Below are 25,771 nucleotides of genomic sequence, written 5' to 3'. Positions count from 1 at the left end.
TTGGTTCCTCTCTCACTCTTTTTCTTTTTTAAGAAAAAGTTTATAATTTACATTCAGTAAAATCATCCTTTTTAGTGTCTAGTCTGTGAATTTTGACAAATGCATAGTTTCGTAACCAGTCGATAGGTAGGACAGATCCATCACCCCAAACATTCCCCTCTGCCCCCTTGTATTCAGTCTTTTCTGCTCCCTGGCAATCCCTGATGTTTTCTGTTCCTCTTGTTTATTAACATTTATTTTAATATAAAATATTTTAAAATCAAAAATTATATATGCTGTACAGATTTCGTAGACTAATAGCCAGAAACTATACCACATGGCCTAGGTGTGTAGTAGGCTATAACATCTAGGTTTGTGTAAGTACCCTCCAGGATGTTTGCACAATGAGGACATCACCATTAATGACACATTTCTCAGCATGTAGCTTCATTGTTAAGTGACACGTGACTATAATACTTGGATAAAATTATGCTAATGCCTGTGATATTTGGTCAAATGAAATTCCCTCATATACTGAATTTTTATTTGCATTGCTCTGTTACATTTTCATTCATTCCACAAATATTTATTGAATACCTATGTGCTGTGAAGAGAGAAACTAATGTTAATATGATAGTTTGCCTTCACAGAGTTCATGTTCTAGTGAGTGAGACAGACAATTGCGTTGAAGGGCTGAAGTTGTGTATAAAGTTACTTCTGTTCTAAAGATAAGAGGCATGATTCAAATAACACAGAAAACGAATTCCCCTTTCCACTGAGTCTTATGGAAGAGCAAAATAAGGAAGATGTCAATTGCAGAGCCTTCACCAGGTTTGAGCTACTGAAGGACAGCACTCGCTTTGGCTAATCTGTTATTTAATAGAGCACTTTAAGGAGTCCTTAGAAGTACAAATGTGGATCTTAGCTAAAAAGAGGCAGAAAGAGCTAAATTATACTTACTGTTTTTTTAATAAAAGGAGGAGACTGGAATTTGGAGAAGACATCCAGTACAAGCGGCCTAGAAAACAGAAGCAAAGAAACACCTCATAGTAGGAGGCTAGATCTCACAGAGGTGGTCAGAAATTCCCAGGAAGGAGGATATAAACTACCTATTTTAAAAATGGAGGTCTGATATTCGAAGTTGTATTGCTAGGACATAGCCCTCTTCCTTGTCTAAACCTTCAGTGTAACTTTGTTTTGTAGGTTGAGTTCCACTTCAACCTACAACCTTGCTCCTGCAAGAAAAGCAGTTACTACCGTGCTCGCTTCAACAGCACATATACTAAAACTGGAACTATACAGAGAAGATTAGCATGGCCCCTGCTCAAGGATGACATGCAGATTCCTGAAGCATTCTATATTTTTGTGGGAATTGAGCAACGAGATCACTTGGTCACAGGGCGGGGAACATCACACACCAGGGCCTGTTGTGGGGTTGGGGGCTGGGGGAGGCATAGCGTTAGGAGAAACACCTAATGTAAATGATGAGTTGATGGGTGCAGCAAACCAACATGGCACATGTATACCTATGTATCAAACCTGCATGTTGTGCACATGTACCCTAGAACTTAAAGTATAATTTTAAAAAAAAGAAGAAAAAGAAAGAAAGCAATTACTACCTAGATTTTGGATATTTGGGGCAATGCCTACAACCTGTCACACATTTTAGTAAATCTGTTTTCAAAGGGAAAATAAATAACGGTATAACTATTGGAGAGAGAAGCCTGAGGAAAAAGTTAGTCATTTTTATTATGACTATACAGAAGTTTTTATACTTGGATAAGGCAGGAAGGAATAAATGTTCCCTTTTCTAAAGAGAATAATTTGGTTGCTAAGTCTGTGAAGTTTTATGCAAATAACAAGAGAAATTGCAGCTCCAATTGCCTTAACAGTAACATAAATGTATTGACTGATATAACTAGAATTCCAGAGTTATAGCAGAATTTGGCTGATCCAATTCACCTCAATCACTCTGATTTTTTAAAATAAGTGTTAGTGTAAGGTTAAGATTAATTCCTCTTACAGTTGTAGCAACTGGTGTTTACACCAGTTGGAGAGAAAGCACTCTGGCTACAGTATTCCAACTACCTGTTCTAAGGTATATCTAGCTGGCTTGCGTAGTTTACACGGCCAGTACTAACCCAATACTTACAACAGGGGAAAAGAAATGCAGTGATTTTATCTGGGACCTACCACTACAGCTATGAGTTAGTGAAATGTGTCAGTATTGTTTCAAAATGAGGAGGAAGAAGAGAAGGATACTGAACAGAAAAACAAGTATGCAAGTATGTCCATTAGAGTAGATAAATATGGGGGGTGGAGATAAGGCAAAACCTAATGAAGAAGAAATTCTATGACTTCATACAGAGACACATTTTCTCCAGAGTGAGAAGACTTTAAATGGATTTGATCACTTATGTATCATTTGCTATGAATATATATTTATTTATATTTATTTTTAAAATGTAGGTCTGATATTCAAGGTTGTATTACTGGAACATAGCCCTCTCCCTTGTTCAAACCTTCAGTGTAACTTTGCTATGTAGACTGAATATAGCATTCATAGCAAATTATATCGAGTGATCAAATTCATTGAAAGGCTTCTCAGTCTCATTTCAAAGGTGTTCCTTGCACATTGTATAAACTCTGTGAACTCACAACCTGGGAGAATTTCAAGGTCATAAAAGTAGTTTGAGGCCCAAATAAACCCTGAACTATACAGAATGTCTTCTTTTTTCCAGCAGTTTTATAACATCATAAATATTTTTGTGTCTGATACTGCTAATGAATTCCATAAAAGAATTTTATCCCACAAACATCATTGTTCAGCATTCTCCTTTTGGCAACAGTAATTAGGTTTTTTTATGTGACTGTGCTAAAATAGATCATGATTAAATAGCTATTTTTTAAAAAATCAGAATGAGCAAAATTCTATCATATTATCACAAAATGACCACAAAGTTAGTTTTTGTTGTCCTATTGGTTTTTGTTTGCCTACTTTTTTCAGAACTTAAATAGCAGTGTACTGACTGGTATGTTACCAATAAAACATTCTTGCACTTTATATCATGTATGAGGAATGTGTTAAAGTTGCAACCAGAAGATATTTTTCAGATGGTAACATTAAAGCTAAAATTCTAGTTAGAGTAGCTTATACTGCATGCAAGGATCAAAGCTACTTACAGAAATAAAGAAAAGAAACCTGAAATAAGTCTCACCAACTACCCAAGGTTTTGAAAAATTAATTATAAATGTATACAATCTTACAACTCATCATTAATTTTAGAACAATACCCCTGTCTGACGATACACACAAGTCTAATTCAGGTGCACTATAAACACTGCTTTCCACTGGAATGAATTACAGAGTGTATTTTTAGTGACAAGAAGTCCTGGTACCATTAGTGGTTAGATAATTTATAGATACAAATAATATGTTTTGATCCTGCTCTTATAAAGAATTTTAAAGAACGAGAACTATTTTCCGTCTCACATTGAACTCTTTTGAAATGTTTTGCTGGGCTTTGAGTCCTAGAGGCAGAAGGATTCCCTTTTTCTAGGGTCAGATATAAGAGGCTTTGAATTAAATTGTCATAAATGGAAGGGTTTCTTCCATTTCTTCATAAATCTGAAGTTAATAGAATATTAAGACTAAAAGAGCTTCAACTTCTGGAAGATTTCTTGGAGCTGAAGAATAAAGATGGGTGTTTTGTTTCCTTTGGTTTTGATTTTTTCTTTTTCCTTGAGAGTAGTGGGGGATGTGGTTCTTCATAACACATGGAGAAATATGGACTTGAGAGCCACTGGAACCTAAGATGGGGTGGCACGTGGATGCTTGGGAGATGGAGAATGCCAACAACCATGGTATGGTTAGGCTTCTGCTCATTTTTCTCATGGAAGGATTGAGCTGTCACATCTGAATAATCACATGGCTCAGAAAATGAGCATCTTGTCAACAACTTGATGCATTGCAGAATGTAGTTCTTCTTCCCGTATTCCAGGCATTACAAAGTTCTGTAGTTTGTTGTGTGACCCTAAGAAGGAGAATGATCTCTCAAAATATGACCAAATTGAATTTCTGTCCACCCTGGGAAAGTGAGGCATAGAACTGGTCAGATTTAACTTCAATTAGCAAAATAAGGGTACTGTGACCTTCCTTACAATTGAGGGTGGAAATCATATTCTCTATTTATTATTATACTTTTAATCAGTATTACAATCCAGCTGACACCAATAATGAAAATTCCCCTTCAGTTGGCATATTTCAAAACGCTAAAATAATTTCCTTCTTTAAATTCCAAATAGTAAAGACAGAGAACAAAACATTACTTAGTCAAAATGCTTCTGTAAAAACACTAAAGCCTTCTTTAATGTAGAAATAAATGAGAGGAAAAAATGTTATTATATTAGGATGAAAACAATCCTGGACTCAAGCAAAGGCAACCTTTAGAACACCTGGCTTTTGTCCGGGTGCAATGGTTCACACCTATAATCCAAGCACTTTGAGAGGCCCAGGTGGGTGGATAACCTGAGGCCAGGAGTTCGAGACCGGCCTGGCCAACATGGTGAAAACCCATTTCTACTAAAACTACAAAAATTAGCCAGGCTGGAACCTGAGAGGCAGAGGTTGCAGTGAGCGGAGAGCGTGCCACTGCACTCCAGCTTGAGCAACAGAGCCAGACTCTGTCTCAAAAACAAAAAACAAACAAACAAAAAAAACCAAACAAATAAAAAGAAAACACCTGGCTTTTAAGCAATCTTTAGAGTTAATGAAAAAGCAAATAGATAGGGAGTTAATGAAAGGCCAAAGAGATAGGGATAGTACTAAAATGTCCAAACTTCTCAAACAGCATTTTCTGCAAATGCAGACATAGTTTAAAAAACAGTTATACTACCTATTTTCCAGCCATGATCCAGGTAAGGCACGAGGAGAAGGCCAAGATTAGCTGGAATAACATTTATGCAGCTCAGTTTCTCCATAGATAAGCAAAATAATTTGGGTCTGAAGGAGCTACTCACATCACAGGGCATCCCACCTCTGGCATTCTTTAAATGGTATTTTCCATTTACTGTCTATTTACATTTGACCATTGAAATTTTAAAGCGGCTTTTCAAATTCAGTATGTTTTAAAATTATTGTACAGGGGAGGAGTCTAAGGAATATGAACAGCAAATCTTGATCATCAGTCTTGAAACTGTCTAGGAGAATGTTGGACAAGAAGATCTCCAATTTTTATGTCTCATAGTAGAGCCAAAATCGCATTATTCAGATAAGTTATGTGTTCACATAAGTGAGTATAATTGTGTTATATGTGGGAGTAATAATAATTTCCTCTATTTATCCTTATAATATATAAAGGAAAACATATTGCATGCTGAAAGTTCTGGAATATTGTCTCTGCTGAGTACCTACTCTATGCCACATACTAGGTGTTTTAAAAATTCACCTCATTTTATCTTCATGGCAACCCTCTTAGATGTAACATTGTTTTATAGAGTAACAAACTGAGTCCTGATATTTTAAGCAACTCTGAGCTAGTAGGTGATAGACGAGGATATAAAAGTAAATTGCATTTAACTCCTGAAACCATATGTGATCCACTGTTCTAGAATAAAAATGCATAATAAAATCATAGTAATGAGAAAGAAGATATGATCCTCAATTTCTGACTCACATGTGCCATCTGCCTTGCAGATCATCCCTCATATAGGCCTCTTTCTATTCTTTGATTCATTGTTTAATTGTTCATCACATAGTTATTGAATTCCTCCTATGAGCAAGGCAAGGGACTGTTGGAGATACAGTGTTAAACAAGTCAGACTGTGGCTCTTGTTCTTATGAAACTATTATTTAATATTTTTTACATTATAACTAGAGACATCAACAATAAGTTAATTTATAACCTAACAAAATAGTTACAGACTGTGATAAGAAACAAGAATAATTAAACAGAGACATGATGACAAAAAGGGAAGGAGAACTGTCCTTTAAAGAATCGTTGCCAGAGAAACCAATTTGAAGCTGTTATCTTTTCTGGGAACAGAAGGAAAAAAACCCACATCTTTTAATACACTTACTTTCAGACTCCAGCAAGAGACACGCTTCAAGTAAACCCATGACTACTGATTCATTCAGTATACCTGATACACCAAGGCTATGCAGGAAGTACAACAGGAAAAGGGAGGCTCATATGCTCCCATGTACCTGGTCAAAATCTAATTTTCCAATCTCAATTTTGAAGTCCAGCCAGAATAGTTTTCATTCTCCTGGAACAGAGTATACACTTTCAGTTTTGCTGTAGGAGTATTTTAATTTACCAGCACAATACAATAGTGTAATGAAGGATCTGAAAACCTTCACAAATAAGTTAAACTCCTAAACTATAATTGTTTCCTCAAATGGGAAATCTCAGGAGAAACTAAGGGCTAAACCAATAGAGGCTAGCTGATGAATTCAGATTTAGCCTCGTCTGTGGAATTTCTGGGGATTTCTAAAACCACAAGAAGTCAGTTATTATTTCTCACAGATCCTGCCAATAAACAAGAAGCTCAATGATTAGCAGGACTATCTGGGTTTTAGCAAAATCAACCTCATCTAATAATCCTGTTGGCTCCTAATCACAAAATCACCAGAAAGGAATCTAAATTGGAATTGCCCTCTGAACAGAAACGATTAAAGGAGTTACAGAGAGTGGTGTGACAAGCGGCCCTGCTGAGCCCTGAAGACCTAACTGCTCAAATTACATTAGAAATGTCTGTAACTAGAACATTCACAGACTGGACACTTCAGAAAATTTGAATACATCTATCCAACAAAGGTTTCTTAGGTTCTGGATCTGAGAGCAGCCAAAGACAGCTGTTAATTCTAGTCTACTTGAAAGATAATTGTTGCTTTGTTATTGGATGTTAATCAAAATGTCACCCACCACAAAAGGGGTCAGATAAATCTAAGGCCAGAAATATCAATTAGGACTTAGGTGATGTCACAGACGTATTCTAACAGAGAAAGAGCTGTACAGCAAAGATTACTCCTAAAATGGAAGTGGTATATTTAAGAACAGCAAGAAGACAAGGAGTGGGGGAGAGAGTTCAATGGGGTATATCACATGTACATGAATAGATTGCTTCACTGCACATAGACCTTGTGACCTCAGAGGAACTCCTTGCTTCCAATGCTATGTAGGTTGAACGTTATACTCTCCTAACTGAGGAAAAGCGGGCTTTCTGGTCACTTAGTGGGAGTTCCCAACCGTAGAGCCATATTGCTATTTGGAAAGCAGCCACAATATGTCCAGTGGGTGGTAAAACTTTGACGAAAGAAAGGAAGGGCAAGTTCACACAGGGAAAATTGCTGAGAGCGGTTAATTAAAAGTGGAAGAGGAATTAGGCTCAGACCCTCTAAAGAGTGTTTGCATATTTATAGACTTGAGCCGTAGCCAAAGGGCTTGCTATATGATTAGGCAAATGGGCTGTAGATGACTGCATGATAAAAAAAAATAGTACATATAAAGCATTCGGACATGGAGTTCTCCATAGGAATTCAGAGGAAGAATTAAACTGGTTCATATAGATGCCCCCCAAAAAAATACTGTTGTCAGATAAGAAAGGGATTGGAAAATAAAGGTAGATGCCTAGTTAGCTCATGAGTTCATAAATAAGTGGGCATGTGTGTGTTCAGGACATGTACTCACGGCCTGAGAGATGTCATGTACCTCTCTTCTAGGACCTGATGAAATGGCTAATGAGATAAAAAATGCCTACTGTCGATAGGAATGGAATCAATACCTGCAAAGCTGATTACACTGGACTTCAACCAATAGCCCCAAGAGCATAAACAGGTTTAATTGGGATTGGCACAGATTTCATTCTAGGCTTTTCTTATTCTACATTAAAAACAACCTTAGAGAAAACAACTAAAATTTTGGAACAGCAAATTTTCTACCATTTCAGACCACCTGGATATGTCTTTTGAAAAAAATGTATGTACTTTACTGCTACCGATAACCAAAAATGGGAAAGAAATATAATAGCATATGGACTTACAACATTTTAAAGTTTTCATTGGAATAGGCAATTTGAATATTTATTATTCAATATAGGCAATGGGGACATCTTGAACAAATGGCTTGATGTTTAAATGATTTGGTCCTCACATTGACTGTGAAAAGAAGTAAGGCAAGGACTCTACTGGAGAGACTTCTTGGATCAAGAGGTGGGAGTGTGTGAGGTGGTGAAGAATTAGGGCTGGCTATGAATATACTATCATTACCAAATGGCAGCAACAATGCTGTCATTCTTTATCTGTCATATTCTGCAAGATCTGCTTACAGATAGGGTAAATGGGGAAATTAGCAAGGCTGCTACTATGTCCAGCCCCATATGTGAATAGCACATTTGGGTCAGCAAGTCCACCAGGAAGCACAATAAATGAAAACAAGGGAAAATAATAGTAAGTGGAATAGGAACTCATAAGCGATTCACAATCCCAGAAAGGGATGCAATCGTAATATTTCCACAAGAGTAACTAAAAACAAGAGAATAATATTTTACCAAATGCTCTCATATCTGGCACTGACGAATGACTGATTTTTGTGGGCAGTGGGGGAGACCCTGAACTTACCTTCTCTAGAGAAGTAGAACTGAATGCTTGTTGATACATGAGCTCTGCCTAACAACTCCACCAGTACGATATGGGAAAAAGAGCATCCTGAATGCTCAAAATACCTGTAAGCTACTCCAACTATTATTCCGTTTATTGTGTTTAGACTATAAGAGCATGAATAATTGTATAATTACTCTAATGAAACTCCATACCTCTCAACAACGATGACAAAGAACTGATACCATCACCCAGGAAAGACTTTTAATTATAATGGAATTTGATATATTTAAAGTTTAGTTCTAGAAGAAGTGATTGAGGGCTAGGGTAAGTTATGCTGAGATGTTACAGGATTGTTGGCTCTTATTGTTCTCTAATGGTCCAGTTCTGTGAATAAAAAAGGACACTGTCGTTGCCATGATGCAGTTAGTTAGGACTGAAGAGATAAATAAACAATACGGTACACTATGACCCTTGAAATCAGGCTCTATGAAAATCTGTACTATAATATATGGGAAATGGTTATGTCCACATACCAGATAGAATCCACAATTTACAGAACAAAGGCCTCTAAATACCACCCCAGTTGCTCTGAGTGTATGCACTATATAAAACATGGTTTCTGTTAGGAATGAATGGAGACTGATACTGTCATTTTACTGATGGCTGGTGTGCCATATATCCCTTTTATTTATCTGCCACAGCACTGCAGATAATACAGTATGTGTAGGTCTATAGGTAGAATTAAGTATTTAATGATGACCTCCAGGATGAGAGAAACATTTGAGAGGCAAATTCAAAAGCCCAAGTGATATAAAAACTTTTATAACAGGTTTGCTAGAAAAATAATCATAAGTTTACCCTTAAAACATTTGAAATGCCTTCACCAACATGTGCTTTTTAAAAAGTTTAAATAACTCCTGATGATGGAGTTAAGAGTGAGTTTAAAAAAAAAAAAACTCAAAGAATCTTGAAAGGATATGGTTACAGTTAGCATGCTTTATAGAGAAAATTCCTCCTACACACTAAATCGTTCAGCTTCTGGTTGTTAAGGGGCTTAGGAGCTTTATTATTTAATATAACATAGTCCATAAAATTAAAAAAGAAAAATTATAAAAAGTTCCTGATAAGTATGCATCAAAGAGATGTCAAATGAGGTCAGAAGGTGGACTGGGAAGGAAAAGGTTAGTGGCAGGACTACAGTAGATTACATCCCTTTATTGTGAATGTGCAGAAAAAAAAGGAGATGAAATCTTCCGGTAAACATGCTAGTGGAAAACTTCCTGGCAAACACATTAGCAGCAAGTGTCCTTATCTTTAGAATGTTGTTAGGAGGATATACCTAGTCTGTCTAGAATTAATCATCGTAAACAAACATGAAGTATATGAATTTCATGGCTCCCTGGAAAATACAATGTAAGCCATGCAACTGGTATAATACAAAAGGAAGAGGTTTCATGACCAAATAAGCTTCCTTCTGGTAAGTTATAAGATGATATACTTCATTTAGAGGTCTGATATATAAAAGTGAGTCACTGTGCATCCTAATGCATCAAGAAAGAAATACCATTGGCAGTCCTGAACCTCTGTTTCTGTGTGTTTTGTAATGATTGGTATCATGGAAACTATTACCAAAGATTGATACTGGGTAATTTTTAAAGTGAAGAGATTAAGAAGATTGTAGGAGTTTCAGAAAGAGAGGATAGATAAAATGATGGTGAGGTTATAATTTTAAAGGCAATAACTCAAAATTTTCCCCGATCTAAGAAAGACAAAATCCTTCAGATTTAAAAATCTACAGAGTGTTGACATGGACTGACTAAAATAAATATATCTAATCAAAGTTTAGCCTATCATGTAAAAAGATTTTCCTAAAAGCTACTGAGAGAAAAGGCAGATTGCCTACACAAAAATAAGACCTAGATTGGTATCATACATTTCATCTGAAACAAGAAGGAAAATAACTTTAAATTTAAAATACTATGCTCGGTTAAACAGTCATTTAAGAGAGAAACAGAGACATTTCCAGATGTGCATGAACTCATAAAGTTTACCACAGTACCTAGTACCCTGCTAAACAAAACAACTTCTAAGCTGGAGAAATAAGTCAAGAGAAAGAACTAAAAGGCATCCAAATTGGAAAGGAAGAAGTTAAATTGTCCCTGTTTGTAGATGTCATCTCTAATATAGAAAACCCTAAAGACTCCACCAAAAACTGTTAAAACTAACAAACAAATTTACTGAATTTGCAGGATACAAAATTGACATGCGAGTATCAATAGTATTTCTATACACTAACAAGCAGTGATCTAAAAAAGAAATCGAGAAAACATCCCATTAATTCTAGCTATCAAAAATTAAAAATAAAATAAAACATTTAGAAATATATTCAGCCAAGGAGGTGGAAGACTTGTATATTGAAAACTATAAAACATTGATGAAAGTAATTGAAGAAGATACAAATAAATCCTGCGTTCACAAATTAGATGAATTAATATTGTTAAAATGTCCATACAAGCCAAAACTATTTACAGGTTCAATACAATCCTTATCAAAATTCCAATGACATTTTTCACAGAAATAGAAAAGATAATTCTAAATGGAACTACAAAAGATCCTGAATAACCAAAGCAATCTTGAGCAAAAAGAACAAAGCTGGAGGCATCACGCTACCTGATTTCAAAATATACCACAAAGCTATCAATCAAAACTTCATGGTACTACATAAAACAGACACAGAGACCAATGAGAAACAACAGAGATCCCAGAATAAACCCACACATTATGGTAAATTGACTTTTTACAACAATGCCAAGGTCACACATGATAGAGAAAGGACAGTCTCTTCAATAGGTGGTGTTGGGAAAACTGGGCATCCAAAATTGAACCGTTATTTCACATCATATTTAAAAAACTGAAAATTCATTCAAAACTTAAATGTAAGAACTGAAACTATAAAACTACTAGAAGAAAACATAGGAGAAAAACTCTAGAACAGTGAATTGGGAAATAATTTTTTAAATATTACCTCCAAAACACAAGAAACAAAAGTGAAAATAGACAAATGGGAGTATATTAAATGAAAAACCTTTGCACAGCAAAAGAAACCATCAACAAGGTGAGGAAAAAGTTAGTAGCAAGCTTACAGTAGATTATTTCCCTTTATGGTGAATGTGCAGGAAAAAAAGGAGATCAAATAAGATCAAAGGAGACATCTGCAGAAATAGAAAGCATACTTACAATATATCTGATAAGTGATAAAGATCCAAAATATAAGAAACTCAATAGCAAGAAAAAAAACCCAATTAAAAAATGGGCACAGGGTCCGAAAAGAAAATATTCAATTCAAAAGAAAATATACAAATGGCCAAAGGTATGCAACAAATGCTCAACATCACTAATCAGAGAAATACAAACTAAAACCTCAATCAGATATCATCTCATGTCTGCTAGAATGGCTATTATCACAAAGATGAAATATAACAAATGCTGGTGAAGATGTGGAAGAAAGAGAACCTTTGTTCACTATTGGTGGGAATATAAATTAGTACAGTCATTGTGTATAGCAGTCTCATTATAATGTGTCATGGCAAAGTCCTTTTTGTGTTGTATTTTCTTCAGGATCTCCTAGGCTCCTTTATCTGAATATCTATTTCTCTTGCTTGACTTGAAAAGGTTTCAGCCAAGCATGGTGGTTCATGCCTGCAATCCCAGCACTTAGGGAGGCTGAGGAGGGCAGATCACCTGAGGTCAGGAGTTTGAGACCAGCTGGCCAACATGGTGAAGCCCCATCTCTACTAAAAATACAAAAATTAGCCAGGTGTGGTGGTAAACACCTGTAGTCCCAGCTACTGGGGGGCTGAGGCAGGAGAATCACTTGAACCAGGGAGACGGAGGTTGCAGTGAGCCAACATTGCACCACTGCACTCCAGACTGGGTGACAGAGCAAGACTCTATCTCAAAAAAAAAAAAAAAAAGAAATGGGGAGGGGCTTCATCTATTATTTCATTAAATACATTTTCTAAACCTTTTGTTCTCACTTCACCTTCTGGGACATCAGAAATTTGAGTATTTGGTTGCATTTTGGCATCCTCTATGTCACAGAGGCTTTGCTTATTCTCTTTTTATTATTTTTTCCTTATTTTTGTCTTTCTGGGTTACTTCAAAAGATCTGTCTTCAAGGTCTGATTTTCTTTCTTCTCCTTGATCTAGTCTATTATTCAAACATTCAAATATATTTTATATTTCATTCCGTAAATTCTTTAGTTCCAGAATTTCCTGAATTGTTTTCCTCATTGGTTTTTGTTTTTGTTTTCAAAATTCTCTTATATCTCACTGAGCTTCTTTAGTATCAAAATTTTGAATTTTTTTTAAGATTTCATGAATTTCTTTTTGATTGGAATCTGTTGCCAAGAAATTGTTGTGTTTCTTTGGGGGTGTCATATTGCCTTTCTTTTTTGTGTTTCTTGTGTCCTTACATTGATATCGACACATTTAGTATAAACATTGCTTCTTCCAATTTTTTGAATTTGCTTTTGTAAGGAGGAACTTTTTACTGAAGATGTTCCTATGGTGTTGGTTGAGCAGGGCACTTTGGATAGTATCATCTCTGTATGATTTCTTTGACTGTAAACAGCATCAGTTTTGTCTGTGATTTTTTTTTTTTTTTGGTGGCTTAGGGGGCAGTTGTTAGTGGAGACTGTGGTGAAGTTTTTTGGGGGACTGAGAGGCTGGGTGGGCCTGTCTTCAGTCCCCAGTGATGGCAGTGGTGGGCTGAAGGTGCCTGTTCTTGTGCCCCAGGGTGGTGTATGCTGGCACCAGTGTTAGCATGTCCAAGCAGACTAGTTCTTGGACCTTCTGGTGGCTTGCACAGGTACTGGGAATGGTAGCAGTGGCCACATCAAGGGAAACCACCAATAGAGTGAAGAGACAAATTACGAATGGGAAAAAATATTCACAAACACTGTATCTGATAAGTGATTAATATCCAAAATATATAAGAAACTTAATAACAAGAAAACAATCCAATTTAAAATTTGGGTGCAGGACCTGAACAGATATTTCTCAAAAGAAGGCATAGAAATAGCCAAACATATGCAAATACCACTGGCTATAGTGTGCAAGGGCCAAGCTGCTGGTGGAAGGCTCAGGTGGAGGTGGCAGCAGCTGCAACGTGACAATGTTACTGGGAAGGCTGGGTTTGCTTTCTTTAGGATCAACCTTAGGTAGGCAGTGGGGGAGGGTGGGACATGGGCTTCACTTGCGCCTTAGCCCACAGCAGTCTGCAGCCCTGGCAGTTGCAGGCAGTGAAATTTGTCCTCAGGATGCATGAAAATACAAGATCACCTCTCTTCATGGAGGACTGGGTTTGTTGCCTGTGGCTCCCCCCTCAGCCTTGGTTGCAGAGCTGGATGCAGTCCACTGTAGTCTGGGCTTTTAAAATAGTGCCATGCTACTGAGGATTTGGGGTTTGTGAGATCCAATGTGAGCTCTGGCGCTGGAGCAATGCCTTCAGGCAGTTTCTGGGAAGCTCTCTGTGTTATACTCAAGGCCCCATGATTGTCCAAGGTCAAGGAGCTCTCCTGTGGCTAGGATTGTAGAAGTCCAAGGCAAGGTGAGAATGTAGACCTCTGGGAGTCTCTCTCACCCTTTCCCCGCATTGGGGAGCCTCTCCTGGCTGCCAGTCCTGGCCTATGAGGCTGCCTGGCTTCCCTCTTCTTCCTTGCTTTGGGGTTTCCTGACATCTCTCTGTTGAATTCCAGTGTTCTTTCTTGGATGATCTAAGTATGATTGTCTACTCACTATTCTGGTTCTTCTTCGTGGAGGAGGCAGGTAGAAAATATCTCTACACGGCCATCTCGAAGCCCCTTCCAGGTCCTTTTTTCTTAATTTTTTGTTTAAATTGCTGACGTGTGTGTCCTTTAATAGAGGGATTCTACTTGTAATTACTACACAAAATCACTCAGACATAAATACTGGGAAATAGACACAAAGCTGTTTATTGAAGCTTTGTTTAAAATAATGAAAAATGTTTGAACAAGGTAAAGATTCTTAATTAAATAAAATGATACATGCATATGAGAGAATAGAGTACATATTTATGTGACTAGTTGTAAGAACACTTTGTGAGTAATACATATAATTTATCATTTATGTAAATTTAAAAACGCTAATATTTGTATATATTTTTTCTTTCAAATATTTTAATTTTTTAAAACTACAAGCAAACGAATAATCATGGATGACTCTAGGTGTGATTGCAGAGGACCAAGATAAATGATTGCAAGTGATCACAACTTCAGATATACCTAAGACAACGTATATATTTTCAATTACTTATTGAAAAAAATAAAGTTTAAATTAAATGTAACAAAAAGTTAAAGTGATTTGATTCTCAGTGTTGAAAGACGGGTAATTCTTATCTTTACAATTTTTCTTATTCCACTCTCACCTCTTCCTAGCTCTCTTTTTTTCTCTTTCATACACACAGGCACTTACACAGAATGTTTAAAAGTTTAATAAAAAGGTAGATCAATCATCAAAAGAAAGGAGTTTGCATAAGTAGAGAAATAACCTGGGAACGTTATTAGGTAGCAGGAAAAATGTGAGTTTAAGACCCGTATCCCATACGTTGTGAGAGAAAATAAACAGGGACTGCTTGAAATAGACACAGTTTAATATCTATTTCATAGTTCGATATCTAACTTGAACAGTTCTCTGGGAGTTCTGATTAAGCACAGGCCAGGCAAAGGAAGGAATGGAATACATAAAGCTTAGGGATGTGGAGCTTTATTCTGACATAGGCATTCCAGAGGAAAACATACAGATAGATGGGAACTAGAGGAGAACTGGGCCGCAAACGTGGAAAAAGAGTTGGGATTTGGGCTGTAATCAAAGGTGGCAACTCATGAATATTTGCCAAGATAGGACAACCTAACAAGACTGGATATTCTGCATGTCCCCAAGCCTCCTGGAGAACAGGAGTAACGTGGCCTATGTGGAAGGAATTAGACGTTAGCCTGAATTTTGTATAAATCTAAAAGAATTAGACTAGGTGAGTAGGGAGACAACAGGGTATGCTTCCTTCCAGAACCATTTGGCACGTAGTAAACAGGAATTTTTCTTGATGTATGAAATGAACGAGGATGTGGGGGAGGGTGTAGGTCATTTTATGAGGTGGGGAAGAATGAGCCTGGGATACATACAAGAATGAGAGTGTTTTTAAATGCATAAACACACAAATAAATAAATGGAACAATCTGTGGAGACTAAGTTTTTTTTCTCCGTGGGCCATCTGGTTCATATCAATTAGCACACTCTTATTTTATTTGATCTTTAACTAGGCATTCTCTCAAACAGCTCCTAATGTAACCTTAATGTGAAACTGTTCCATATATACATTAAATAGATACCCTGCAAGGCTTCAAAAAGGGCAAAAATATAGTATGTCTTAGTTGCAAATAGAATACTAATCAATGATGTTGTACTATGTGTGTATACACATATATATAATATACGAATATATACACACATGAACATATATGTTCACCTGCACCATTCTAATCTAACTTGTTATTTTGTAGGTAGAATACACACCAAAGCAGGCAAATAAATGTATTCTAAATATATGTTAAAAACATACTCACTGACTTATCCCTAAAATTTAAGAGGTTAACATACTTTAGGTCAAATTTCAATGACATTTTCTATAGAACAGGTAAAATGATCTCTTGGTTAATTTTTGATACTGTTTACCTAAAGTAATTAAATTACACTTAACGTGTGTGTGTGTGTGTGTGTGTGTTTCTGTGACAGGGTCTTGCTCCGCCTCCCAGCCTCAAATGATCCTCTTGCCTCAGCCTCCTGAGTAACTGGGACCACAGGTGTGCACCACCACACACAGCTAATTTTCGAAATTTTTCGTAGAGATGGGAGTCTCCCTATGTTGCCCAGGATGGTCTCAAACTCCTAGGCTCAAGCCATCCTCCAGCCTCCCAAAGTGTAGCAAATATATTTTTAATGAAATCCTTCATTAACAATTCTTCCATATCTTTTGGGATCTGTCTCAGTTTTGATTAATTGTCTTATACAGGATATCTCAAACCTTCCCTTTCCCTTTGGTTAAAAAATGAAGTTTCGCTTTGATTAAAAAAAATCGGTGGCTTCCAGAGGCCTTGTAAAGACCCTAAATATTCTAGTAATGGGACAAAGTTTTGCAGTATTTTCAAACTACTCATCCTTTTTCTATTCTAGAAGTTATGATGCCCTCTTCCCATGTCTCCGCTATCAAAATGTATCTGTGGCTGAAACTTCCTAATTTAGTAGTTTAATTTTACTTTAGTGTCTATTCAGCATTATACTTGTAAAGTGTTTAACAACTCTTTCTTCAATAAATAGATAAATATTGTGGCTATAATATAAAATATATTGCCTTAAGGAGAATTAAACATGATTCTATCAGTTAGAATTTAACCTCATTCATTTTAAGTATGAGTTCAGAATGTAACACATTATCATTTACACTAAACGGTGTTAATTGGATAGTTTGATTAATTGGGAATACCATTAAGTTTAGTAGTTAATCAAACTTCAAAGAATTAGAAAACAATAAAGTATATTAACACCTCAATTCTTTTTAATATAACAAAATATTCCCACTATGTTTTAGAAACAAAGTCACAATCATGGAGTTTTTAGGCTACTTATTATGAGCATCATTTTTTATTAGTATAGTATATGCATGAATTAATAAGAGATTAAGCTCCATTTTTACTGCATGTTTAACATATCTAGGACATTTTTCTTCTTTTTATTCTTTCTTTCAAAAGTTCAGAAGTATTCTCATTTTTATTTCTCTAACATGTAAAATATGTCCCTTGAATATGTGGATTCTGAATTTCTAGAATTATTATATTGCATTACCCACATTGCATTACTAACATTTAATTGTAGACTCTAAGTACATATTTCAATGGCTCCTTTACTCAACCAAGAATATCTTAATATGTGTTTTCTAGTTCCTTCTACTGTACCCATCTTTAAGTTATTTTATATTCTAAATTGATATCAATGATTATGCATGCTAAAATGCCTTATGAGTAGAGGTAATATGCATCTGTTGTCAAAATGTCAGTGTGTTTTATAGCCTAACACTCATTATTTTAATAAAGAAATTTGGAAAAAAAAAAAGAAATGTCATTAGTAGCAGATTTGGTGCTAGAAATTATAGTAGCAGTAAGAGGTAAAACTAGATAATAACTATAATTTTTTGCACACTTACATACTAGGAATTCTGTTGTACACTTTACATAATGATAACATATTAAATTCTCACAATCATGTGATGAGGTAGTCATCATAAACATGTATTTCATAAGTGAGGAAACTGAGGCTCACAGATCTTAAATAATTTACCGAGGTTTATAAAACTAGTGAGACTCCAGCCTAGGCTGTTTCCAAGTCCTTGCTTGAATCACTATAAAAGACTCACACATTGTAATCAATTATATTACATTAATAATGTATTATTATCAATAACTGTTTATATTATTCCCTCTTTAAAAACAGGGTAACTGAAGATGAGAAATATCCTTTGACAAAGTTTGCGAGGAGGTTTAAATGGCAAATCTCAAACTGTAGCTCGGGTACTATCACTTCCAATCCAAGGGTCTTTCTACTGCCTTCTCCTGCCTCCTTACATGTTTATGTGTCATATTGGCTTTGGGCTTAGCTTAGATCAGTAGTTTATTTTGCAATGGTGCATGTTTCACAAATATTTCTTAGAAAATTTCACATAAATATTTGGATATTTAAATTAATTCATCTAAAAATTTGAAAGCTTCTAAGATGCCAGTGGACAGAGTGGAGCCTAGTTATTTTTGAAAGAAAGAGCTTTTGAGCCTGCAAATGAATGAACCAGAAAACTGCAGCTGTGTTTAGAACGAGGTTTTATAATAGTCCAAGGCAGAATTTATTAGGTATTCCCTCTTAATGAGTTCCATATAATATTCTCTCAGTTAATAAATTAAAGAGCATCTTTGTAGCTGACGAGCCTGCAGATTCTAACTTAGACTTATGAAAAATGCTGGAGATTCTTACTAAAGCAAGCAGACATGATGCTGCCACTGTATGCCAAATTCATGTTCCTTAGAACATGAATTTCCAGGAGCTGTACGATGTGAGGTTGTAGTCTTCAAATAGAAGCAGATAAGTATTTACTATTGTTAAATGCCATTTTCCTTCTGCCACATTTTCAACTCTAACACGTAAAACAACATCCCATGGGAACATCCAATAAACTGAGCTGAGTTTTTCAAGGGCTAAAATCTTTTGCTTCTTTATCTTGTTTACCATTTCACAAAAAGGGGTTTCTGTTATGTGTCATCAATGGGATAGGGTGAGGCAATGCTAATTGACTAATAAAATCTCTATTCAGTGAGGTAATTGCTAAAGGACCTGTAGTTTGATTGCAATTCTTGCTAAACCATAGGGGTTCTACCCTGCTTTTGTCCACATCTCTGTCAATGATATTAATTGAACTGCAATTGCTTCAGGCTGCAAATTGGGATTTACTGAAAATTGTTTCAAGTTATAGGATTAAGATCAGATGTGGGTTTTAGTTAAGAAACAAACATTAGCTAAAGTGCATTACCTCATCAGCTAAGGAAAACTTGCTTTGCTGCTCATTATTTTCTCAACAATGTTAACTAGGAAATAAAATTCAAATAGCAATTTAAGATTTTTCATTTGCAATGTTTCTGCATTTTACAGTTTGTATTTTTATTTACATTTAGTAAATTTTTAGCTTCAAAGTCCTATGATGGATTGTAAAATTGCCTTTGGCCATATTACAGTATTTTTATTCTTTTTTAAAACAGGTTTTGTTCTTTTAGACAAATGACTTTGTTTCTTCTTATGTTCTTAAAATAATATGTATTATATTCTGATTTGCATTATAGCAATTTGTATATTTAGTGTATCTTCCTTCTCACATGATTCACTCTATATCATTTAAAAGCAGAAGCCAGGTTTTATTCATCTTTTCAGTTTTTAGCTAACACACACCTTTAATATATGAAGCAGCCAATAAATATTAACTAGTTTACAGTTTTCTTGTTTAGTATTCACTTAGACGATTTAGAAAGAACTGCTTTGGGTATGATATGTGAGAGTTGAGACATTTGGAGTGATATGTTTGGAATACAGAAAATCCAACGGGAACAGAATTCATAAACTTTCTCACTGTTCTTGTTAATTAAGGACACATTAAAATGATGTAAATGCATATATAATATATATCTGTATACATACATAGAATGCAAAGGTTATCAACGTATAAAATATTAAGTTTATGCATATATGGTACATACAGATAGTATAACCCATTTTGATTATGGCATCCATATTTTCCATGAATATTAATCACAAGAAAGTCTCCAAGCATTACTCTAGTGATGTGGCTGATGCTTTGAAAGAACTTGACCCTAATCTCTTAAATGGCTAAGATTAGCTTTACCAAAAAATGGGAGTGAATGCTAAATTATTAATACATTGCACAAACATATGCAATTATTTAAAAAATAATTTGAATAAATCTGCTATTGTAAAGCAAGGTAATAATATTCTATCGAGTAAGCATTGAGTAAAGGCTATAAAGTATTTCAAACTATTTCTCATTTTAGGCTTGATATTTTAAAATTTTATACCTATTTATATAAATGGAAATTTTCAGTAGTATAAATAATAACTAAGTTGCTTTTAAAGAAGCTTAATTTGAGCACTGCAGATGTAATGGAAAATATTTTCACTTCATTTTTCACTAGAGATGAAACCATAAGATTTTTAAAAACCACATATTTTCACTCGTATGTTGGAGCTAAAATAGTGGATGTCATGAAGATAGAGAGTAGATTGCTGGTTACCAGAAGCCAGGAAGGGTAGCAGGGAGGAGTGGATGCAGAGATGTTAATTAATGGGAACACACATACAGTTAGAAGAAATAAGACCTGGTATTTAATAGATCAATAGGGTGTCTAGAGTTAACATTAATCTATTTTACATTTCAAAATAGCTGAAAGAGAACAATTCTAGTGTTCTTAGCATAAAGAAAAGATAAATATTTAAGGTGATGAATATCCTAATTACCCTGAACTGATTTTATGCAAAGGTATCAAATTATCACAGGTGCCCTCAAAATATGTACATCTATTATGTGTCAATAAAAAAGTAAAAATACCTAATGTTGAATTAATACATATTAGTTAAAATAATTATTTGAAGACATTTAACATCCAAGCCTGGTCCACTTGAAAGAAATCGTGAAACGTAAAATTAACCACTTACTTCAAAGAAAAGGAACTGGCTGAACTTAGTACTCCAATCACTACTAAATGTGATATAAAACAGTCAAAATCAGTTTGAGTAGAGTTTAGGATATGAGAAGAGTAGTAGTGTGAGAAATATCTGCAAAGATAAGCTAAACATTTAATAGGGATAATTTCATATGAGAGAGGATTTTTTACTTAGTTCATGTGACAGAAGACACTAAAAATGTTTCAGCAGAATGCCACAATCACAGCTCTATTTTACAGAAATTAACATCAGAAAATTAAACATGATCCTGGAATGAACCCTGAACAACAGCCAAAATAGTGGAACAATTGGGAAATTTGAATTAATTCTTTAGATTCTAGCATTTTATCAATGTTAATTTCCTGATATTGATATCTTGTTCTACTATGGTTATGAAAGAAAATGCTCTTGTATTTTAGGAAACACTAATGTGTAGAGGTAAAGAAACATCATATCTGCAATTTTAACATTTCAAAATAAAATATCTCATGCACACACGGTAGAGGGAGAAAAATAAAGCAAGTATGAGAAAGTATTTACATTTGGGGAATTTAGGTGAAGAGTAAACAGAAATTCTTCATAAGGTTTTTTTCAATATTTTTGAAAGTCTGAGACAATGTCAAAAAAGATTATTTAAAAAAGAAAAGTAATGTACCCATAACTTTAGACTAAGAGATTACTACTGTGGGAATTTGGGCATATCATGGTGAGAAGCTACTTAAGCAGCTTTTTAGAGAGAAAATGACAGAGTCTATCAGAATTTAACAGATGCTTATCTTTCAATTTAGCAACTCTACTTTCAACATTAGCCTCATGGAAATATATGTATTTGTGCACAAAGATATTTATTGCAACTCTATTTTGTATTTGGAGGAAAAACAAACTAAGTTTTTACTTAAAAAGAAATTAAATTAAGACACATTCATCCTATATAATAATAGCAGAAGCCCAGTTTATGAACACCTAATATATCCCAGATGAGGACCTGGAAAAAACTCTAGATGTTAAATTTTAAAAATTGCAAAACCCTACATAAGGTAAAATCCCATTTAGGTAATATCTTATTATGTTACAGTATCTTTTATATTTAAAAATTAGATAGATGTTGAAAATGCCTAGAATGAGTTCTGAATAGATACAAAACAATGATGACCTCTGGGGAAGAGACAGAATAGTTTGAAGGAAAAAGGTTATGGACAGCAACTTTAAATACTGACTCTAAATGCATGTTTGTTTTATAATATTCAACATATTCAGGTATTACCTATGCAATTAAAAAATAAAAATTATGAAGTTAGTTCAAAAATAGAGTTATACTAGAGTGAGACTGTAGACTGCTGAAAGAGTCTGATTACATAGAATGAGAAAATGAATTAGGAGGGTGCCAGCCGGAATGGAGAGGAGGTGATAGGTATAAGAGGGAGAATTTACAGGACTTGATACTTAAAGGGACAGACTGTGTGAGAAAGGAAGATGAATTTAACATGGGCAACTGGATTAGCAATGGCTTTAACAGAAATCAAAAATGAGACAACCTGATTTTTGAGATGATAATTTTTACTTTAAAGACACTGAATTTGAGGTATCCGCAGATACTCCAGGTAGATATACTGCAAATCTCCTAGAAATATATAATACTGAAAGTACACAGATCAGAACTACTCTGGAGTTCTGTGACTAAATCTTTGAGAAGAATTATAAAAAACTGTCAGCGACACTCATTGTACTTCTTTGTTATGATCTTTTTCTGGTGTTCCATTTGTAGTTACACATACACACTTAATCCTGGGATAGCGATTCATATATACTTGGGTATTAAAATTGGTCTTAAGAGGCTACAATATTATATTACAGAAAAGTAATTCATTTATACTATTTTCCACAAATAAATTTCTATATAATGAGATACGTCTTCAATATGGTACATCTTCCACTTAAAACTCTATATCTAGATCAAATTCCCTAATATGAATGAAACTTGCCAAAATAAAGGAACCAGATTATAACCAAATATAATTATTACAAGTAAACATTTTAAGTGATTTAAATCCTATTCATTTTTTTTTTTCTTACCACAGTTCCATTAAAATGCTCTTGCCCTGGGTCCTAGAAGATATTAAGTCCATCAACAGGGTTACCTGTAGCACTGTAAAATTATTCGGATGTCACCTTTACAACTAGAGAGTGCTGAAGGTCTACAAAGGATTCGATTATATCCCATTAAAAATAATATAATCAGTGAGAATCTTTTAAAAATGCAAGGCTTCAATAAATTGAATAGCACTGAATTACATATGGCAATTTGCATAAACAATACTTTATTATCGAATTTGCCATACAAACTGGTAGCTGCAACAAAACTCTCCAAATAATGTAAATATACTTCTTTAGTCTTATGTTTATCTATGTGAATTACTGATAGTTTTATTTCAGAATGGCAGAAAGACAAAGGTGCACTCGATGTCACATTAAGAAACGGTGGTCTCATAAAATGAGACTTAGTGCTTACTTTTGGGTTGGAACAGGTTCAAAGTAAGTAAATCTCAGTTGTCTAGACTTTTAACAAGAAAGAAAATACAAGTAGAAGTGAAGTCTAATACAAACAAAGCTATTATTTACTTAATCTCTAAATATTTTGTAACTAACCCCAAAATATTCAAATAAAAAAATAAATTCAGAAAACACGTTTAATTTTACTGAAAATATGCAAGCATTTTAATAAAATAAAAAAGTTAAAATCTTTTAATAATTATGGATTTCTTTTTCAACTTATTACTTCCCCTTGGTTTCCTAAAAATGATGTAAAATCACGTATCTATTACTGCATTCCAATTTAAAATATGTATGACTCATTTTAAGGCACAATGTTTTGTGTGATATGTGCCAACAAATGAAATCCATGAAAATACATTTAGGTTTTAAGGTGGATTTAATAGAATTTTGTTTATCCTAAATATTTCATCAATAAGGTATCTTTAATTTTTTATTTTGTCAGAATTCAGTATACAGTTACATAAATATAGGTTTCCCTTTGTTTAAAAATGATTACTGTGTATTACTATCTGATATCTTGACAACACAGGCACACTTTAAAATGAGCTGATTTTACAAATTAATATTTTTTGAACTTTATTTCTCCACAGAGCCTGTATAATTATAACTGATATATTTCTACTTACAAAGTTTAAACAATATGTAATACAACCTTTTCAAATCTGTGATAATACCATCTAAAATTTTACAAGAATAAGATGACTTTCTTTGAAAGTTACAAGGAAGGAAATTTGAAATACTACATACATTAGAATGGTGACCATAGCAGGATTCAGCGTGCATATCATTTTATCATCAGAATTATCTGTAGTATTTGCAGTTTACAGTAACGGAAGAGAATAGTATGGATTATATTATGTAGTATGCTTGTCCTTCATTTGTTACTAAGCAATATGTTCACTATACATATATACATCGTTATTAGAGCACAGACATTACATGATCATGCTGCCATTCAAAATTAAGGTGCCACAGTTTTATTACAATCAAATGGCATCCAAAATGCAACGTTGCTATGAAAATTCAAAAGTTCTCACAGATTGGCATTTATGAATGGAGTAGGTCACAATGAAATGGAATTTTATTTTGTACAAATGGAAAAGATTTATCATAAATATATAGACCAATATATAACATTGAAGAACAAGAAGCAGAAAGGAAACAACGCTCTTGCGTAAAGATCAATTCGCTTTGCTGCTGTTGGAATAACAGGTTTCGCAGGGGGAGGCTTCTTGTTGTTCTTAGCCTGAGATTTCCCAAGCCCATTGTTAACTTCAATGGGTTTTCCATAACAGTCATAATTGGATAATTCAAAATCTCTTGGTAAGCTTCCAACAATGCTGAAGTCATTAGATCTCAGATCAGACTTAGAAGTACAAACTTTTTTGCATCTGGTCTCACCAACCTAAGAATAAATATTGAAGACAATGTATTTAGAATTTTTCTACTTACAAAACACATCTCTTCCAAGGATATTTTTAAAATTGCTAGTTTCTACAAGAAGTATTTGCTTATGTCACAAAGAAATAACAGAGAGAATGGTTATCTGATTAAACCATCAGATTGCCTGAGCATTTCGGGCTCTAAAATGTTGCCTACATAATAAGGCTTATGTCATGGAATGAACTTTTGATTGGTTATTTCATGCTAAGGATTCAAAGCTCAGATTGATTTTAGGTGCTACCAGGCTTGTGAAAGTTCTCAGTTGTAAGATTAATAAATAAACATCCATCCTTGCTCCCATATTTAACCATGACAGAGACAATATTCTACAATATATAGATTATAAAAATGTTCTGGTGTTACTAGCCTTTGACTTCCCTATAGATCCTATTTCCAAGTAGAGTGGTTTATAAATGCTAAGGAATTTATCCCTCCAATGAGACAGACTCTCTCTAAGCCACATTCACAAACAAGGACTAAAAAATGGTCACAATTACCACGAACCAAATATTTACTAGTGATAGGCATTCCCAACATGTTGGCTGAACTCAACCAAACACGCTCAGACAATACAAAGGACTTATGTATTCTTCAGATAGACCATATGCTACAGAGATTATTATTCAGTCACTAATTTCTGAATTATTAAATTTGAATAAATTCCCAATGATATACAAAATAATTACAGTTACAACATGGGTTTGAACTGCAAAGGTCCACTTATACATGGGCTTTTTTTCAATAAATACAGTTGCCCCTTTGTATCTGTAGGTTCTGAATCTACATCCAAATGCAGATCAAAAATACAGTGTTCACAAAATCCATGGATATAGAGGGTCAACTTTT

The 25,771-nt window shown here is 34.5% G+C and overlaps 1 protein-coding gene and 1 non-coding gene across 5 annotated transcripts in view; one reads left to right on the top strand and one right to left on the bottom strand.

The window, feature by feature from the left end:
- Window positions 1-1,237: 1,237 nt before the first annotated feature.
- Window positions 1,238-1,344, top strand: LOC115836221. Its single transcript, XR_004031187.1, has one exon. It is a non-coding gene; the product is annotated as a U6 spliceosomal RNA (small nuclear RNA).
- Window positions 1,345-22,473: 21,129 nt separating this feature from the next.
- The window catches only part of GLRB (glycine receptor beta), a 90,588-nt gene continuing 87,290 nt past the window's right edge, over window positions 22,474-25,771 (bottom strand). For 3 of the 4 annotated variants that reach the window (XM_030816269.1, XM_003257889.3, XM_003257890.3), the window contains one exon: window positions 22,474-24,887. In XM_030816269.1, coding sequence (XP_030672129.1) covers window positions 24,591-24,887 — 297 coding nt within the window. In that variant the 3' untranslated portion in view covers window positions 22,474-24,590. The remainder of the gene's footprint in view (window positions 24,888-25,771) is intronic. The other variant, XM_003257891.3, reaches the window with a different exon arrangement.

The sequence above is a fragment of the Nomascus leucogenys genome, chromosome 7b (genome assembly GCF_006542625.1).
Source record: "Nomascus leucogenys isolate Asia chromosome 7b, Asia_NLE_v1, whole genome shotgun sequence".
Lineage (NCBI taxonomy): Eukaryota > Metazoa > Chordata > Mammalia > Primates > Hylobatidae > Nomascus > Nomascus leucogenys.
Note: the sequence above shows the minus strand (reverse complement) of the source record. Positions and strands in the feature narration are given on the sequence as shown.